The sequence below is a fragment of the Peromyscus californicus genome, unplaced genomic scaffold, assembly GCF_007827085.1.
Source record: "Peromyscus californicus insignis strain IS unplaced genomic scaffold, ASM782708v3 Scaffold_4__1_contigs__length_199733344, whole genome shotgun sequence".
Taxonomy (NCBI): domain Eukaryota; kingdom Metazoa; phylum Chordata; class Mammalia; order Rodentia; family Cricetidae; genus Peromyscus; species Peromyscus californicus.
The window spans coordinates 53,883,399-53,896,178 of NW_026294562.1; the positions used below are offsets into that span (position 1 = coordinate 53,883,399).

The window sequence follows — 12,780 nt, forward strand, 5'->3', positions numbered from 1 at the left end:
TCCCGGCTTACTTCTGTCATTGTTTGCCACTCTCCAGGCTGGCCAGCTTGGGCAGGAAAGTATGCAACACTGCATCCGAGTCCTGCAGCTTGCCTTACTGTGCCAGTGGGGCCCAGGGCCCAACAATGGTTCCCAGGCAAAGCTACAACCACAGATTCATCAAGTCTCTTACATGAAGTCTCTGCCCCCTACCCACCACAAAGAGTCTGTCTGCCCTGGCCAGGAAAATTAAGGTGGGACCCAGACCTTAAGAGCTGTTTCCAGATGACTGCTGCCATTGGAGCCCTTTGGGCTCCAGACAAGCATGACTTCCTTCACACAACAGGACGCAACAGCCATTTCCCTTGGGGCACATTTTACGATACTGTCCCCTGTGACTGCCCTTTTCATTTCTCAGTCCGGCCCTGTGGCTGCAAGGCCTCTTTTAAGAACCGTGTCGCCCCCCCCCCCAGTCTCCTCCACCTGTACAATCCCTCGTACCCCAGGATTCATCAGCTGCAGCATGAGATAACTACCTATCCCACTCAAGCTCAGTGTCCACCCTTCTCCAGTGTCCTGGATAAAGTGGGAAGGCCAGCCTAGGTACCAAGGCTTTGTCCTACTACAGGACATTCAGGGGCAGAATTGACTGAAAGCAGCCACCCTAATGAAGGGACTGATATTGAGTGTATGGTCATGATCTAGGTGGTACCAAGGCAGGAGTAGGGTAAACTGAAGAATTCCTGATGATGATGGCCACATACTTATTTATCCACTTATGAGAGTCTCACTTAGCCCAGGCTGGCCTCAAACTCTTCATGTAGTCAAAGATGACATAAATTTCAACTCTTCCTGCATCTACCTTCAAGTACTGAAATTACAGGTTTAGACCACCACCCAGACTTATCTACAGCTGGGAATCAAACCTACCTATTCCTGCATGCTAAGCAAGCACTACCAACTTCATCTCCAGCCCTGATGCTACTTTTAAACCTTTTGTTTTGTTTTTTTTGAGACAATGTCTCATGTATCCCAGACTGGCTCAGCGTTCTTTATATAACTAGGGATGTCCTTGAACTTCTGATTCTCCAAAGCATGGGACACCACACCATTTTTATTATGTTTAAGTAACTTTCTCAATGGTGATACTGATGATCATGTTCTGGCTCCATGATGATTAGAACCTGAGTGCTAAACTCTGAACCCACTAAGCTTCATCACATGCAAGATGCTTCCCTTGGCTTCAAGTCAGCACCATGGTTATCTTTGTTTGGCATCTTGAGTACTCAGTTTTAGCAAGGCAAACTGGCCTGGGACAGGTATGAATTCACCTGACTCCCTAACCTAACTCAGGTTTGGCTGCCTCTGAATTTTAGGGTCCTTCGGTTGACAAATGACCACTGGGTACTGGCAGACCAGGCCGAGCCAGGTCACCGCAGGCTGTGACCGTGCAGTGTGCAGCAACCAAAGGTGATCCTGGATGCTGCCGACCACAAGACGGAAGGAGTCCGTATAGGTCAGGGCCATGTGGAATGGGTGTCACAGGGCGCCCCACAAGGAGAACGAACTTGCTCAAGGTCACGCAGCCAGCCAAAAAGTGAAAGACCTAGGATTCAAACCAGGGCTGTCACTGCGAACCCTGGGCTCTTCCCACAGGAACCAAAGGCGTGCGGGATATGACCAGAGAAGTAAGCACGGTGCTGGCAAGAACCCCTCTGGGCACAGGTACTCATGCTTGCTTGACCATATCACCTCGGCCGGAAGTGCCTTCTTTTCAGAAACCATTTTTTTTTTTTTTTTTTTTTTTTTTTTTGGTTTTTCGAGACAGGGTTTCTCTGTGTAGCTTTGCGCCTTTCCTGGAACTCACTTGGTAGCCCAGGCTGGCCTCGAACTCACAGAGATCCGCCTGGCTCTGCCTCCCGAGTGCTGGGATTAAAGGCGTGCGCCACCACCGCCCGGCCAGAAACCATTTTTTTACCAAACCCGACAGGTGACCTGGGCGCCGGAAGTGACTTTATCCACGTGGTAATTCAGGAGGCGGAGCTAGGCGAGAAGCCCCACCCTGAGAGTGAGGCAGCGGGTTTCGGACGGTCCAATGAGGGCGGGCAGCGTGTCCCGCCCTGTAGCGACGAGGACGCGCCTGCGCAGAGGTGACAGCACGAGCGGGATTGGCTCCGGGGGCGCGGCGAGGAGGTGAGCGGGGGGCCACAGCCCGGGCTGGGGGATTCGGGTGCAGGAGGGCAGGCTGGGGCAGGTCGGGCCGAAACGGGCCGTTATCCGCGTGCCAGCGAGGTATAGCAGACGAGGGAATTGGGGCTGGGGTCCAGCGTCTGGCAATGCCGCAGGGGGCGGGCTCTCACGCCGTACTGGGCGGGGCCCTGGGACTCGGGGCTGGACGCGGAACAGCGGCGGGAGGGGCCACGGAGCTCGTGCGAGTGGAGGGCGGAGCCCAGCGGCCCGTGGAGGGCGGAGCCCAGCGGCCCGTAGAGGGGCTAGGACGACTGGGCGGCGGGGTCTGGCGTTTAGAGGAGGAGCCGGAGCAGGTGGAAGGTGGAGCCTTGGGCTCGGAGACGGAGGGCGTGGGGTCCCAGGCGTTGGGGGCGGGGCTTCAGCCGGTGAGTGGCGTGGCACCTGTGCAGGAGAAGGGGCCTAGCATTGCCGAGGGCGGAGCTGCAGGTCAGGGGGCGGAGCCGCGCTCCCTGAAGGGCGGGGCCAAGGAGCCTTGCGAAGAGCTAAGCCCAAGTAATGGCCCGGGGCGTCCACGTGGGGGCGGTCTGCGTGGTGGCCGCGCCTGGGGTCGCGGTAGACCGAGAACTCCCCCTGGAGAGATTGTGTGGGTGGAGCGGGCTCGGCGCCCGGTTGACTCGGGGCCAGTCTGGGTGCCCCGGAGGCCCCCGAGAGCTCAGAGCTGGGGGGGCGCCTCTGGCGGAGGAGACACGGGGCCGGGATGGGGTGTGCCTCCGGAAGACCGGGGCTCCCCAGAGCCGCCTAGCGGAGATGTGTGGGTGCCTCGGGGCCGGCCACCTGCAGCAGCCGCAGAGGTGTGGGTGTGCTGGACAGGAGGCAGCTGGGTGTGGCGCGAGTGGGGTCGTCCCGGGACTAATCCGGTGCAACCAGATAGGGTTTGGACTTTGCGTAAAGGGGCTGGTGGGAACTGAAGAATGGAGATGGGGACCGGGAGGAAGGGAAGGTCTGGTATTGAGTAAAGGGGCGGGGCCCTGGCTGCTGTGGCCTCCCCTGACCCCCTCCCCTCGCTGCTGGGGTCCTCGGCCAAGCCCCCTTCTCACTGGACTGGTAAGTGTGACACAGTAGAGCCCAGGGGAATAGGGTGGTGACAGAGGGATTCCCAGTAACAGGCAAGATACAATGGGGGTGGCATCCTCCTGATAGTGACTGAAGTCCCATGACCCCCCCTCCTTGGTCGGGGGAGGGGAGCTGTGCCTACAGAGACATGAGGCTGAGCTGGGTCCTGACAGTACTGTCCATTTGCCTGAGTGCCCTGGGCACAGCCACGGGGGCCGAAGGCAAGCGGAAGCTGCAGATTGGAGTGAAGAAACGTGTGGACCACTGTCCCATCAAGTCTAGAAAGGGAGATGTCTTACACATGCACTACACGGTAGGTATCAGGGTGGAGGTTCTGGGGCTCTGTCAGTCTCTGGAGACCAGAAAGGACTGGGAATCCTATTCTTCTCTCAACTAGGTAGATGACCTTGAACACATCCCTCTTTGGCCTCCTTTCTATGATTCTACCTTGTTTCTCAGTTTACTCATCAGCTAAGTGTTAGCATGAAAATTACTGTACATTAGCTACCAAGGCATTGTCCCAACTTTTAAGGAGTGTAACCACCAGTGCTGTGGTGACCATGTTGATGGGGTGGGGAGAGTGGCTGGGTGAGGGGGGTTTTGGAGTGGTCACCTCTCCTTACTACTTTTCTGATGGTCCCACAGGGGAAGCTAGAAGACGGGACGGAGTTTGACAGCAGTCTACCACAGAACCAGCCCTTTGTTTTCTCCCTCGGCACTGGTCAGGTCATCAAGGGCTGGGACCAGGGGCTGCTGGGGTGAGTCTGGGGTCCATGTTGCAGTGATCCAGGAAATAAGCTGTGGGAGGAAAGGCCCATTTGTGGGGCAAGGGCCTGGGTGTGTGGGTGCCTGACATGCTGAGCATGTATCATCCTGCAGGATGTGTGAAGGGGAAAAGCGGAAGCTGGTGATCCCATCTGAGCTGGGTAAGAGGCCCTTGGGGTTAGGGGGATTGTGTGTGTGTGTGGTGGGGGCACTTAGATGTACCTCAAGTGGTTAAAGCCACTTCAGCTTCATTGGTCCTCACACTAGTCATAACTGGTGAGGCCTGTACTCAGCTGTAGTGTGACCTTCTAGACCTTTGGCATCCTCATCCTTCTCCATTACATCCTCCACTTCTGCCTGCCTATGGCAAGATCATCCTTTATGTGGGCTAGAAGGGAGCCTGGCCACAACTTACTTTGTGTCTTTTTGTGTTTTTGACAGGGTATGGAGAGCGGGGAGCTCCCCCAAAGATCCCAGGTAATACCCCTAACACCCCCACCCCATGACTCTCCCAGGGTCCCAGGTCCCAGTCTGACCACACTTTTCCCTCCAGGTGGAGCAACCCTGGTGTTTGAGGTGGAGCTACTCAAGATTGAGCGACGTTCAGAACTGTAGCAGGCTGCAGAGGGGCAGGAGACCCCTGTCAGGGACCAGATTGCTTCCAAACAAAACAAAACAAAACAACCTTTAAAACCCCAAGAGTGAGTCTGTGTTTCTTTGTGGATCCTAAGAGACTTAGGTTAAGACCTTAGCTTCAGCATTGGGGAAATAGCTCAGGGTGGGGCACTGGTCTAATATGAGGAACACACACACACACACACACACACACACACACACACACACACACACACACACGTTGGATCCCCAGCATAGGGGAAGAGAAACAGCACTAGCCTCAGTCTCAGGTTTCCTGATAATTGCAGGGCCTTGAGCTATAGCCTCAATGGCCTGGAGACCCTTACCCAGTGCAGATAAAAACCCTTAAGATTGCTGGTAGCAGCACAGCTCCCCAGCCACTTGGCATACCAATCTGGGAGCCAGCATGGGTTATCACCATGGCTACATGGCCCACAGGAAGGCCTGTGGTCACCTGGGGAGCAGCTGAGCTGGTGACAATTGTAGAGCAGTGTGTCCCCCCTAAAAGACCAGCCAAGCCTCTTAGCTGCTCCAAAGGCGTATCCTAGCTTTATTTTTAAAGGGCCTGCGCCGCAGAATCAATATAAAAACACAAAAAGTCCCATCAGTTTAATAACAATAAAAAACCCCAAAAATGGAAAACTGAGGGCAAGGGAAGTGGCCCCTAGGCAGGGGCACGGGGATCCCTGCTCATGGCACCAGGCCTGGCTGCAGGGCCCCCGGTATTGCTGTTGCTACAAGGTTGAGGGGCAGCGATTGTCCTGTGGGAGCCATGGTCATCTGGGTCAGGACCCTTACTTCTTCTGGGGTGTGCTCAGCTTCTGCATGCCCCGGATCTTGTCCAGCAGGCCAGAGATGAAGGCCTAGATAGGAGGGGGTGTTAGAGAGGCTAAGACCCAAATGATAATCTGCCACACATACATACCCACCCTGAGGTCAGAGAAAACGACTTACCTCAGTGGGTTTGTAACAGTCAACTAACAGCTCCTGGTGAGGGAGAACAGAGGGAGTTCTTGGTGACGGGGGCTCACAGTTCACCTGTACCCTCCCAAGAGACCGAGGCCACTTAGGAACGTAGCTAGGTTAAGTTCCACGAGCCTCATTTTTCCAGAGGCGGAAGATGACCCAAAGCAAAGAAGGTATGGCACCAGGGCCATGCTTCCCCAAGGGGCAGTGTCTCCAGGCAGCCTTCCACTAGATGACTTCAGCTTACCTTGACTCTAGCAGCCCGGGTATCATCACTTTCCATGTCCAAGAGTTCATCCACATCTATCTCCAGCTCTGGGATCTCCTCTTCCTGGGGTAGGGGTGGGAAAGAAGGACAGTGCCTCAGCCAGGAGAAGATGTGCAGAGGACTCCCTAACTCAAAACCAGACCAGCCTTCCTTGCCCAGCAGAAGACAGCTGCTCTGGGAAGGAAAACAGATCAGGTCTGTGCCAAGGCAAATTGCCCAATGAGGGGGAACTTCCTGTCCCTGCCAGTGGGCACCAGGGGCGCCAGACAGACAGGGCTGGGGACGTTGGGCTTTGAACCTAGCAGATGTGCCTTCTCAGCATCCAGGACCTCTAGCTTTCCAGAGCACTGGTGGGGCCAGCTGTCCCAGTTCATCACAGTCCCCTCCCCTCCCCCAAACACCTGTCACAGCTTCCTGGGAGTGAGGAGGAAGTGAAGGGTGAGGGGTCAGTGGGAAAGACCCATGCTTGATAAAGGGGAAACAAAGAGCCCATGCTTTGAGGAGAAAGGGGTACATCCCCCTCCCCAAGGGAACAGCTATCCCACTTGGAGCCAGCTGCATTCCAGGGCTGGGCTAGGGTAGGCATTACAGGGCAACCCCACTCCTCCACCCTACCCCTGGGGGCCTGAGTCACCATCTGAACAAGCAAGGAGTCATGGGGTGGAGAACCAGAGCCGGGGAAACTGGCTAACCCGTGTCCACAGACAGGCAGCATGGCAGGCTAGCCCACTAGAACAACTGGGATCCTTTATACACTTGAAACAGTTACACTTGTGCCTCTCAACTAGTGTCTCTTCTAGCCCAGACTAGACTACCCAGATTAGACCTTTCACTGTCAGCCCAAGCTAGACTGCTTTCAGTCCCAGACCGGGCTATCTATCCCTCTAAGCTTGGGGATGACACCATGTCTAACCCGGGGCAGTACCACGAAGGACGCAAGGTCCGAGGCAGCGGGGAAAGGTAGTGACTCAGGTCAGGCAAGAAAAACCACACACTGGGGAGCGGCCAGTGTAAGAGCGAGCTGCCTTGCTCCCACTGACTGGTAACAGACTGACGGTGGGGTTTCCGAGCAGACCGACTTAGGTCCGATTTTAGGGTATCGGCACGGGGTGGGGAGCACACCTGGCAGTCGTAGAGACGCGTGAGCTGTTCTAAGATCCACTCCTCCAGGTTGAGGCGCTTCCGTAGCTCCTTGCGGTCGTACTTGACGGTGACCTTCCCTTGCCGTCTCACCGGGCCATCATCATCGGCGCCCCCCGGGCCTTCGCCTGCGGCCCCTGGGGGACTCTGGAAGTAGACGCGGGGCCCTGTGCTCCCACTGCCCGGCCCGGGGGCCGGGGCAGCCAACGCCGCGCCCCCCGCGGGGCCGCTGTCCGCCATGGCGGCCGCCGGGGCCACGTGCGCGCTCGGGCCCCTCCCTGCGCCGCCGCCTCCCGGACGCCCGCCGGCTGGCTCCGGGCCGCTGGCTCCGGTTAGCTCGCGGGCTCCGCTCCGCGCGGCTCCGCGGCGAGGGCGGCGGCGGGGGCGCCCGGGGGCAGCTGCAGCATGCGGAGCCCCCGGGCTTGGCCTGGCCGCGCCCCGCCCCCTCCCCACCGATCCGCCCGCCCTTTGTCCCCCGCGGCCGCCGCCCGAGCCGCCGCCGCCGCCGCCGCTTTCTCTGTCTTGCTCTCTTCCCCCGCCCCCCGACCACACCCCCTTAAAGGGCCAGCCGGCTTCAGGCCCCCTCTCCCCAACCCCGCCTCCTGAAAGGGGATAGGGGAGGATCTAGTTGGCAGGGTCCGGGGCTGTCGGCCGGCCCCCGTTCCTTTAACCTCTGGCCCCAAACCTAGACTTCTAGGTGCCTGGTGCCTGCATCTGCACGCCCGCCGGGACCACAGTCCTCTTCTGACCCTGACTCATTCTGTCACTGAGGCCGAAACAGAGGCGGTCTAGGCATAAGGCCGAGTAGGCGCAGATCCGGTGAGGAACGTGCGGGACCCTTGGTCAGCAAGGGGCGAGAGGACTTCCGCGCGCGGGCCGACACGTGGACGGGGCTTCCGGGGATGGGGGAGTGCAAAGGCGTCCAGGAACTGTCCAGGTGCCGGGACGCCCTACTTGGTCAGGTCTCACGCCCCTCAAGGAGGAGCCCTGGGTGGGGGGCGTGTAGAGTTAGCCCTCTGGCTTACAATAGCCAGAACCCCAGACGACCACCGCCCACCGGCTGAGATGGCGGCGCGCGGGGCATTGTGGGCAATGTAGTCCACGGCTCGGCGACGCTGCCCCTCCCAGCTAGCTGCAGAGCCCGCCGCGAAGCGCAAACTTGTTTGGGACGCGCCCCTCCGGGGTGGCTGGGTTGTGCTGGGCGCGGCCCTAAGCACCCCGCAGCTTGAACGTGTGCAAAGGAGGAAACTCGGGTGCAAAGAGCTAGCATGTGGGGGAACCAAAACTTACGATGATAAAGGTAATAATAGCAGTTGACCCCAAATGAGCGTGTATCCGGACCCCCGTCAGTCAGGCGTGTTCCTCTGTGAGGGCAGCGAATTAGTTTTCCCAGCATCTCCTCCTTCACACTTTAGGAGGCCACGTTCCTTCCTTCTTTCGTTCTGTCTGAAGCTTTAAATTGTCTCATTCATTCATTTCTCTGTCTCTCTTCTAGACAGCGAATTTTGGTGGCGGAGAGCGCTGAGGACTTCATTTGCTAATACCCAAACTTGGGACAGCCTGCTGCTTATCAAACCTACAGGTCTTAGGAAACTATCAAGTCCCTACAGAGCCCCAGCCCCTAAAACTGTCAGATTCAGGCAGACAACTCCATCGTATTGGTTAAACAAATGACCATAAAAGAATGATGGACTTTCTTTAAACAGGAAAATCCGTGGAAACTTCAATTGTGACAACACAGAGTTAAGTCATAGGCATAGGGCTATATAAAGGGGGACCTGGGATTTTGAGCCCAGGCTGTGTGACACCCCCCCCCCCCCCCACACACACACACACGCACACTATAGAGTCTACTAGTCCCTGGCCCAGCCCCAGCCCCACCCCATTTCATACCCCCAGCGAGGTTGGATAGCACTTTCTGGGATGTCTCTATGGTTGGCTCACCCTCTTCAGTCCCAAATAGTCTCAGGATTACAGGGACAGCAGGTCCTAGCCCCTTATGGACATCTTTTCTGTAGATGCTACAAAGAAAAAAGTCTCTTAGCAGATGGAGTTCAGAGAGGGTAAGTTTGGCCCAGGGTCTCTCGGATGGTACTGCATCCAAACTCAAACTCAGGACTTTGGGCTACTTATGCTTCTCTCTCTCTCTCTCTCTCTCTCTCTCTCTCTCTCTCTCTCTCTCTCTCTCTCTCTCTGTCTCTCTCTGTGTTATGAATGTTTTGTCTGCACGTATGCCTATGTACCACCCTGTGGCTGTAGAAGTCAAAAGAAAGCTTTGAATTCCCTGGAACTGGAGTTAGAGATGTTTGTGAGACACCATATGGGTGCTGGGAATTGAATTTGGATCCTCGGCAAGAGCAAGTGCTCTTAACTGCTAAGGCTCTCTCAAGCCCCCTTGATGCTATTTTTGGAGAGAAGCCACAAAGGCTAGGGATGTAGGTCAGGGGTTGAACATTTGCCTAGCATATGCAAGGGCATGGGTTTGATTCCCAGCCCTGTAAAAATGAGATAAAGGGAGAGGAGTCTGGGGAGGTAGCTCCCTTGGTGTAGTGTTTGCCTAATATGCACAATGCCTTGGGTTCAATCCCCAGCACCATATAAATTGTTTGTGGTGGTGCACAATTATAATCACAGTTGTGGAGGCAGGGGGATTGGAAGTTCAGGGTATTCTTGGTTACTTAGTGAGTTTGAAGCCAGCCTGAGATACATGAAACAATAAATAAGTAAACAAATAAATAAGTAAAATGAGAAGACAGGTTAGGAGTGGTGTTTGTGTGTGTAGGGGGGTGTGCTGCTTAGGAGGAAACTGGCTTGGGGCAGATCCCCCTGTTCTCAGTAGGGGAAGCACTGGAGTAAGCTGATCTTCCCTGCCTCCACAGCCCATTGCCAGACATTAGCCTCTCTTCAGCTAGCCTGTGGGGCCAGGGAGGCTGGCTCCTGTTATCGCAGGGTAGGCAGTGACATACCTATCCAGAGTCTGACCTCTTCCATGCCTGAAATAAGGGGAGAGTCACTTTTCCCAGTACTATAATCCCTGCGTGCCCCACTCACCACACCAAAAGCATTGTAGCTCTTTTTGAACCCCAGCATTGGTCTGTACCTAGAAGGAACTCATGGATTAGAGATACTTTAATGGCTCCTAATGCCCAATGGCTACTCTGAGAGCGGAGCCTCTGACTCTGAAGACCTTCAGCTCTGCCTCTGCCCCCAAGATGATGATATTGAACACTGACTTTTCTGGCCTTTGACCTTCATGGTTAATGTGAAGGTCTCCAGTTCAGTCAACATGCCAGGTCCTTTCAGGGGCATGCTCATCCTGCTTTTCCCTCTGGCTACCTCCTGTGTCATCCCCAGGGCATCCTCATGTTCCTGGGGCTGGCTGTTCTGTTTGTCTTGTCCTTTCCTGTGACTATTCAGTGTGAGAAGAAAGATGGGTATGCTGGCCTGCAGCCTTCTTAGAACCTGGACTGCTTGTACAGAACCCTAGCCTGGAAGCACAAGAGGTTGGGTTCAAATCCCGACTCTGCCAGGAAGTGGGCAAATCGCTCCTGTGCCAGGAGCCTCTTCCAGGAGCCAGAGGATCCTGACCTCTGTGTGACCCAGAGCTCAGGCTCTGGAGCCCTTATCCGGCTATGCTCACCCACCAGTCCTCCGGTGACTGGAGTATGTGCCTAGCCTCTCATCCAGCCTCATGCAGTAGCTTCCTTTTCCCACCTTTCCCAGGGGGATGTGGCCCCCTCCCACCCCATGAGTGGAGCTAGGGATGCTTACAGCACCTCCCTGAAGCAGAGGCCCTGGGGAGGGACCCATGGGCTGAAACTAATCCCTTAATCGAGGGTAGAGGCCTGAAAGGCTGCCTTCGTCCCCCCATTATTGCTTGCCGAGAAATTATTACCATTCCAGGGCTGGAAGAAAGTGACCAAGGAGGAGGAAGAAGCCTTCTAATGGGGGCTGCCTGGCCTCAAGAGATTAGCAGTGGGGAAGAAGAGGGCCTGGCCCAGCAAACAGCTTCCATCCTGTTTTCCAAGGACCTGCTTCCAGAAGCTTCTGGGAAGGTCTCCTGCGGAAGGCACAGGGCCTGAGGTTCAGGCCCTGACTCCAGGTCCTCCTAACCTTAGCATTGGTGAGCAGGGTCCCCTGTGCCAGAGCTCACCGGCGTCCGTGTGCTTTCCTCCTTTCCCTCTGACGGTCCCACAGCTTTCTTTCCCAGCTTATAGAGGGGGATGTATGTTTATTGTAGCTTGACGACTAGCTTCTGGACAAGGGAGTGTGAGTCCTGGACTTGAACCTAAGGCTGTGGGTACAGAGGCCAACCTCCACCCTGATGGTTCTGTTCTCCGAGGAGGTTGATGATCCTTGGAGCACTGAAGGGGTATTCCTTTTACAGCCTTTTTAAAAGAGGAAGAGGATCACAGCCCTGCACACCCCCTCCCCTTTTTCTCTAACAGAGCTGGGAGCAGAGGCAGGAAGTCAGAATGAGGGTTGAAATCCTCTCAGGAAGCTGTGTGACCTTGGGCAAGTCCCTTCCCCTCTCTGGGCCTCAAATGGAGATAATAATCACACCACTGCACAAGGCCACAGCCAGAGTCAACAAGACTCATTAAGTTTGCCGCCATTATGGTGGGGATTTGGAGAACTGCCAGTGCCAGGCCGGGCTCCTCTTGAGGCCTGAGAGCCTGGGGCAAAGGCGTCTGTAGGGAAGCTCCTCCTTGGCTGACCCTCCTCCCCCAGAACCAGCTCCAACTCTTTCTGGGTTTCTAGGTGACTTGGCTGGCCCCTCTGGATGAGTTCTACTTTAAACCTGCTGCTGCTGCCTCCTTCGTATTGGGGGGGCTCCCACAGGGGCCCCCAGGCAGGAGCCCCCCCCAGCCAAGCCCTGCGGGAGGGGCTGCAGCCCCCACCCCTGCCGGTGCCCATGCGCCTGCCCCTTCCGTTCCTCCGATCGCTGGAACACAGATTTCAGGGCACCTGCTGTGGGCCAGGCACTGCACAACCCCTCCTTTGGGGACACCCACGAGGCTTCTGCCCCCTCTGGGCAAACAACCATCCTTCACTTTGCAGTTTTCAGCTAGGAGACTCAACAGAGACTAGCTCCCATCACAGGGTCAGCAGCGCAATAACAGAGCCAAGGTTTTCTCTGGAAAGCCAGGATGCCTGGGTCCTCAAAGGAGGTGGCAGGCTCCGGGCCTCCAGGGCTGGGGACGGGGGAGGGGCGCCTGCCGGCGGGAGGCCCATTAGCCAGCTAAGTGCTCCCTGGGAGGGGGGACTGCGCTGCAGCAGGAGGGGGTGAGGCGAAGTGAGGGCATGCCGATGAAGTGGGATGGACAGAGATGGGGGTGACGTTTCCTGAGCTCAGTTAAGTGCGGCGGGAGCGGGGTGGGGTACAAAGCTCTGCGTCCCCCCACCCTATTATCTCCCCCTTTTCCACTTGGAGCCCTCGACGGGCTGACCTTGGCCCATCTTAGGCAGCTCTAACACCCGTCCTACTAGGTGCACACTCAATAGCTCCGTGGCCCCAAGCTCTCTTCTTTTACTCAAGACCCCTGAAAAATAAAGTCCTACTGAGCCGGCCAACAAAGACCCTCCAAATCTGCTCCATCCTCCCTCTGGATGCAGTCGCCGCCCCGACCGCCAGGGGGCGCCGCCGCGGACCGGGCGGGCCCGACACGGAGGGAGGGGGCGGCACCGCCCGACGGGGCGGAGCTAGGCGGGGGCGGGGCCGG

General features: G+C 56.7%; 2 protein-coding genes across 5 annotated transcripts; one reads left to right on the forward strand and one right to left on the reverse strand.

Annotated features, from left to right (window-relative positions):
* The first annotated feature begins 2,040 nt into the window (after positions 1-2,040).
* On the forward strand, positions 2,041-4,746 carry Fkbp2 (FKBP prolyl isomerase 2). Of its 4 annotated transcripts, none has more exons than XM_052713776.1 (6): positions 2,041-2,172; positions 3,427-3,595; positions 3,928-4,040; positions 4,162-4,208; positions 4,489-4,524; positions 4,601-4,746. In XM_052713776.1, the coding sequence occupies exons 1-6, from the start codon at positions 2,075-2,077 to the stop codon at positions 4,660-4,662; spliced, it is 525 nt and encodes a 174-aa protein (XP_052569736.1). In that variant the 5' UTR covers positions 2,041-2,074; the 3' UTR covers positions 4,663-4,746. The 4 variants fall into 4 exon arrangements, with proteins under 4 accessions (XP_052569736.1, XP_052569738.1, XP_052569739.1 ...); XM_052713778.1 differs by lacking the exon at positions 2,041-2,172 and adding an exon at positions 2,247-2,271; XM_052713779.1 differs by lacking the exon at positions 2,041-2,172 and adding an exon at positions 2,725-2,810.
* Positions 4,747-5,277: 531 nt separating this feature from the next.
* Ppp1r14b (protein phosphatase 1 regulatory inhibitor subunit 14B) lies at positions 5,278-7,464 on the reverse strand. The gene is given in 5 exon segments (XM_052713775.1): positions 5,278-5,546; positions 5,638-5,670; positions 5,897-5,980; positions 7,040-7,428; positions 7,431-7,464. Coding segments are annotated over 5 exon segments (609 nt in total). The 3' UTR covers positions 5,278-5,477.
* Positions 7,465-12,780: the final 5,316 nt, after the last annotated feature.